Source organism: Rhamphochromis longiceps, linkage group LG12 (genome assembly GCF_057381845.1).
Source record: "Rhamphochromis longiceps isolate RC_006_pf linkage group LG12, R_longiceps_female_GT1.1, whole genome shotgun sequence".
In the NCBI taxonomy this organism is placed as follows: domain Eukaryota; kingdom Metazoa; phylum Chordata; class Actinopteri; order Cichliformes; family Cichlidae; genus Rhamphochromis; species Rhamphochromis longiceps.
In genome coordinates this window covers 14908509-14914508 of record NC_140568.1, presented here as the reverse complement: position 1 = coordinate 14914508, position 6000 = coordinate 14908509, and the positions used below count along the sequence as shown (strand labels likewise).

Genomic DNA, 6000 nt, shown 5'->3' with positions numbered 1-6000 from the left:
TTTGTTTGATACTTTGATTTTGCATCCAGCCACAGAGACCAGCATGTTTACCCACAGTCTCATGGTAAAATTTCAGACATTGACATTACTGAAGTCTACCCTGGATGTTAAAAACAATGCTAAAGGGCTAGAAATGTGGCGATCGTGGCTCAAGAGTTAGGAGTTCACCTTGTAATCGGAGCCCCGGCTCGGACAGTCTCGGTCGTTGTGTCCTTGGGCAAGACACTTCACCTACCGCCTCCTGTTGTTGGCCAGAAGGGCCGATGGCACGATATGGCAGCCTCGCTTCTGTCAGTCTGCCCCAGGGCAGCTGTGGCTACAACTTTAGCTTGCCTCCACCAGTGTGTGAATGTGTGTGTGAATGGGTGGATGACTGGGTGTGTAAAGCGCTTTGGGGTCCCTAGGGGGGACTAGTAAAAGCGCTATACAAATACAGGCCATTTACCAAATGTAATGCCTGTGTGTCCTGACCTAGCATTGTATGTGACAAGTTGAAAACATTTTAACAAATAACTTTTTAGGCGTTTAAAAAAAAAACTCCAGTCTACACACCTAACACTTGCCTTGGGTCATTAGGTCACACCCCACATGACATTAGCAAGTCACACTTAATGCTATCACTATGTGGAGAAGGGCCAGACAGCAGGAAGGTGACAGGCCAGAGAAGCCTGAGCAGGGGCAAAATGACACCAAAGTCCATTATGGATAAGAAGTATTGTGTAATCTAATGCTCTCAAGATGTGGAATTTGGTTTCTCAACTGCCAGAAAGGCTGTTGAAGGGACTCCCATGCTCTCGGCAGCCTGAGGTAGCCTGGTTGTATTCTGTTTACGACAGTACTCACTTTTCCAGAGGGCTTCAGCCTTTTCCTCCTTATCAGCGACATCAAGATGATTTGTTACCTTGATAGAATGCCTAATCTTCAAGAATCTGTCTCCACTTATTAAATTTTCTATACCTAGCAAACAATAGATTTGGAGCCTAGGTTATTAGAGTCATGCTGAGAGCAAAGATGTTCACAGCATGAATTCAGAAATGAAACCCTGCCCTCTGGTTCGTGCAGTCTAAATCTGGTTGCCTGTTTTCTGTGTGATGTAATCAGACGACCCCCTGTTTAGTGGCTGTGGGGATGACTCTCCTATTCTCATGTTTGATACAACGTAAATGAAATATTTCAGCTCAATTTCAGTTTGGTTAAAACTGAGTTGATAAAGACAGTTCTAGCAATAGAATCAAAACAGCTGCAAAAAAGTATCACTTAACTGCTCTTGTGGTCATAAAATGTAGAAGCTGCAATCAAAAAGAAAGGTTGTGTGCTCTGCTTGCCCATCCCTAACAATTGTTGAATCAATAGAAAGGCCAGGATGTTACCCTTGGACACATATAGATTGCATAAATGCTGTGTGATGTCAAGGTCTCAGGCTCATGTCCCCGACAGAGAGCAAAAATTAATTGCTGGTCATCAGATATCATATGTTCACCTTGACAAAATTTGTGAAAGGCAAGGATTATCACGAGCTCCATGACAACTCACAAACACAAAAACGAAAGAAGAGGAAATGCAGTTCATGTCACACTGATCAGGATCAGTTACTGCCTGATGTGCCAGTCTACTCTAATGCATCAGCGGCTGAGAGTGAAAGCAGTGGAACACATGATCATCAAGTGACACATCTTACACTGAAAGCTACAAATGGCAGGAAACCTGAATTATCAAAGGCATGGCAAGTGCTAGACATGTCACACGAGTAAGACAAAGCTTAGAGTCCCTTGTCTTTCATCTGAAAGAAGTCTTATGAGTTAAGAGACTTCAGGACATTTCACATAGAGGTTTTTTCCCTCTGTTTGCTGTCAAAGCAGCACTGCAGAGTCACTAATGAGCACTCTGGTTTATGTTGTGTGAAAAGAATCCTGGAAACAGACGGTGATCAGGTTCTTCTTTAGGACTAATACTTTCATGTCTACCAATGTTATGCTCAGCAGAACAGAACAAGAGGGAGTACCAGGGAGAGGAGCACAGTACAGTGTGATTGGTTGGCTGTAGCACACAAGCTCTAATCTGTGGTCTACTTGCAAGCCCACTGTGTGACAAAAAGGAAGAAACATAATGTTTCATTTATTTTGTGTGTTCTACATGTGACAAAGTATATTTGTGTGAAAATGAATGTGTTGCCTTTGATGACATATTTGGACAAACAAACTCTTTGAAAAAGTAAATGGTCTTATTCTTATAGAGTGCTTTTCTACTATCCCAGAGTACTCAAAGCACTCTATACAACATGCCACATTCACTATACTTGGTCCTTTCTAACTACATTCACACCCTGATGGATGTATCAGAGAGCAACTTGGGGTTAGTATCTTGCCCAAGGATACTTGACATGCAGACTGGAGGAGCCAGGGATCGAACCACCAACCTTCCGATAAGTAGGTGACCTGCTCTACCTCCTGAGCTGCAGCCACCCCATAAAAGGTAGCTACAGACAAAACGTGATCTGTGCTAATGTAGACTGGGTAATGTGTTAGGAATGAAACAAACATTTTTAATTGGATTTAAAATGATCAATCCACAGAGGACTGAATTCAAAGAAAATCAGAAAATGATGTAGCAGGATAGTCCATTTTACCAAACTTTCATTTTACCAAACTTTCAGCAACTCAAAATGCTACTCAGTAGTGTGTTTGTGTGCACGCCTGACACCTGACAGCGGCGTTCTACTGTATTAGGTCAGGTGCGTGTGGCCTACGTTCAGTGGTATCAGTTCATTCATCCTCCAGGAAATCGGAAATCTTGCATCCTCTTACTCTTTGCAAGAAGAATCAAATTCTTGTCATCCTGATGGGTTAAAGGCCTCTCCAGCTGTCCCAGAGTAACTGGTATAATATCTATTTTTCTTTCAGTTTGGTGATTATGGCTTGTAGCTCATGGAAATCAGACATCCAGCATCCAACTTATTATAAAACATCCCAGGAGCAATCAGAAAGTATTCACAATATAGAAGTGTGTTCTGAGAAGTATGTTCATTTATACTCTGAGGCCTCATCCTCCAGTCTTGCCCACCAGGTGGACTGACTGCCTGCAGTGGATTGGGAAGCAGCCAGAAGCAGAAGGTCCTGGAGGTCCTAACCTCCTGAGTATAGAATACTTTAAGCTGGAAAAATATGATTCAAATAAAATACAGTAGATTTGTCCTTTGCTTGATTGATGTCAAACATGAAAGCTGTTTCTTTTTTTATATATATTTTTAAATTTCAGTTATTGTGATGTGTTGTCCCATACAAGCAACGCCTACCCCCACACAGACACACTGGTTGGGATCACACGTCTCTACACTGTACACTGAGCTGTGCAGCCACTTTATGCTTTCTTTCATGCTCCCCCCCTCCACCATAATTGAAAACAGTTTTCCACACGCTCTCATCCACTGTGAGCTCTCTGTCAGTGCTAGTCGGATGTGCAGTTTTTCACGTCCCGGTCCATCTTTGCTGATCTCATGGTAAAGGTGGGCGTCAGTGGGCGGTACCGCTGTTGAGGCCGGCTCATTTTTGCATTGGAGGGAGTGAAAGTTAGAGAGCTGCAGCAGCAGCGGCAGAAGAAGAAAAACAGCTGACTTCAGACTTTGTTTTTACGCACCGTGCTGTTGCTGCAACTTCAGGAGGGACGGTCTTCAACGGAGAGAAGAAAAGTAAGTTCAGCCAGAGCTTGCAGCTCACTTCAAGAATGTAACTAGCCATTGTTACTGAGACAGGAAGCTTGCCTTGAAAGTTTTCTTTACGCCCTAAATTCAGCGAATTAAGAGTCGTTTTCGAGGTCTCAAAGTGCTGAAATATTATTACTGAAGCCATTACTATTGTGTGACTTTGAGCATCACATTGGAACTTTATGTAATATAGGTAAAAAAGTGAGTTAGTTTTCCGGAATTCAAGTTGTCACCACAGCCTCTAAAAACTTTACAAGACTCCTTCCTGGTGATGAAGATGCATCTGAAATTGGAGTGAACATATGTGTCGTACATGTTACTTTGAAGAAAAATTCATGCTAAAAATCCACTGCTGAGTTCCAGAGTGTCTACTTGCAGGGAAGCACTCTCCTCAGCGGTTTAGCAAAGAGCATGAGAAGACTGGCTGACATTCTTATAAACTGACATTTTGACCTTTGCAGCCAATGCACAGCTCTCCTCTAACAGCAGACTAGACTCATACACCTATCTGCAGAAGAGGATAAAAAAAAAAGGTTTCAGATATCAGGGTGTCCACTTCACTGAAGTTCTTGACATTTTGTTTTAACAAAAGCGAGCAAGAAAATTTCGGATCTATTGGTCCGTTTGATTAGAAGCCGCAGAGTGCCTGCAGCTTCACTCAGAAATAAACAAATGATCAGCTGGGGGGGGGGAGCCTGCTGTGTTCTTATGTGTCTCGCCTTACCTGAACTTTACCGTGTCCGTGCACACTGACCACGATTTGTTTTGTCATCACAGCGGTTTAGACTCACACATTGAAAGCAGACGCCAAGTCTGTGGGCTTCATTCCATCTGTTCATGTGTGATGTGTGTTGATTCTAGCTTGTGTAACTGCTGCCACGTTACAGTGAGGAGAGTTGAAGGCCTGCACAGTTGATGGATCATATGTTTTCTAACAGATGTTTTTTCCAACAAAAGGACAGGATTTTCCCTGGAGGCCAGCTTTTCTTCACTCACAGAAAACTAGTGGGCGATCACGAGAAATGTTTTACTCAATATAAGTCCAGTAAGTCAGATAGAAATAAAATAAGTCAGTTTTAGTCACTTATTTTTTTTAAACGTTTTAATGCAGATGTCATTATGATTGAGAAAAAATAAAGTCAACATACAGTACCATGAGCTTATAACGTGCGGACATGCACTTTTTTTCCTTTTCCTTTTTTCCTTTTCTTAAACTGCCAACAGAGCTGAACCAACACTAGATTGTATTTTGAGATAAGTCCAGTATTTGCGCACCTTTTAGCTCTGTATTTAGTCTCCACCGCCTCGTGAACTAAATATTTTACTTCTGCTAACGGGCCTGATGAAATCTATGAGAGTATAACCAAACAGTAAATCTCTTAACAGAAACAAGAGTGGAAATCTGTTTAAAGGCTTCACGGTACTGAAGAGAAGTGCAGAGTTTTGTGATTATTCTTTTTGGGGTTGTCATAATGAGAGACCCCTTTAACGTCACACAGCTATTTAATCTACTTTCAGCATAAAAATATTGAAGTGCGGGTTTAGGGAGGCTGTTTGAAGAGGCAGGTCTGTGATTAACAGCCTGACATTTAGTCCCTAGTAGTCCCTAATTCCCATAATGCAGTGCAGCATCATTGTTTGTTAGTTGGTTCACAAAAGGTTTCTCTGTGGACCTTTGTGGTTCTCAGACTGTAAAAGGACTACAAATATCATTGCAATTTTTTCTTCTCTTTTTGGCTTTTCATTAGCTCCAACCAAAATGCGGGTCATCCAGAACCTATATGCTCGCACTGCTGTTCTATTGGTGCTATTAAAGCTGTCAGTTGCACAGTATGAGCACCTCGGCTACCCCCCAGGCTACCCATACCCAGAACAGGAAGAGTACACGGCCCCGCAGCTGGATCCAGACACGCCCAGGATTCAGCTCCGACTTGCAGGGCAAAAGAGGAAACACAATGAGGGCCGAGTAGAGGTTTTCTACAACAACCAGTGGGGCACCGTCTGTGATGATGACTTCAACATCCATGCTGCCCAGGTGGTGTGCAGGGAGCTGGGCTACGTGGAAGCTGTCTCATGGTTGCCATCTTCTAAATATGGGAAAGGAGAAGGTACTGCAGGACTTTTCTTCTCATCAGCGTGGAAACATATTTAACATATATTCAACATATATAACATATATAACATATTTAACATATATTCACAATATAGATGGCATGTCTGGATGAACATGTTATTGATATAACCTTGTTGGCATTATTTTTTCAGTTATGTACTACTATAGTACTTAAAGACAAATAATA

At 42.2% G+C, this 6000-nt stretch overlaps 1 protein-coding gene across 1 annotated transcript in view; it reads left to right on the top strand.

Moving 5' to 3' along the window:
• The first annotated feature begins 3527 nt into the window (after positions 1-3527).
• LOC146657071 (lysyl oxidase homolog 2B-like) overlaps positions 3528-6000 on the top strand; it is a 49229-nt gene continuing 46756 nt past the window's right edge. Inside the window, exons 1-2 of the mRNA XM_085424885.1 lie at positions 3528-3685; positions 5449-5808. Coding sequence (XP_085281011.1) covers positions 5460-5808 — 349 coding nt within the window. The 5' untranslated portion in view covers positions 3528-3685; positions 5449-5459. The remainder of the gene's footprint in view (positions 3686-5448; positions 5809-6000) is intronic.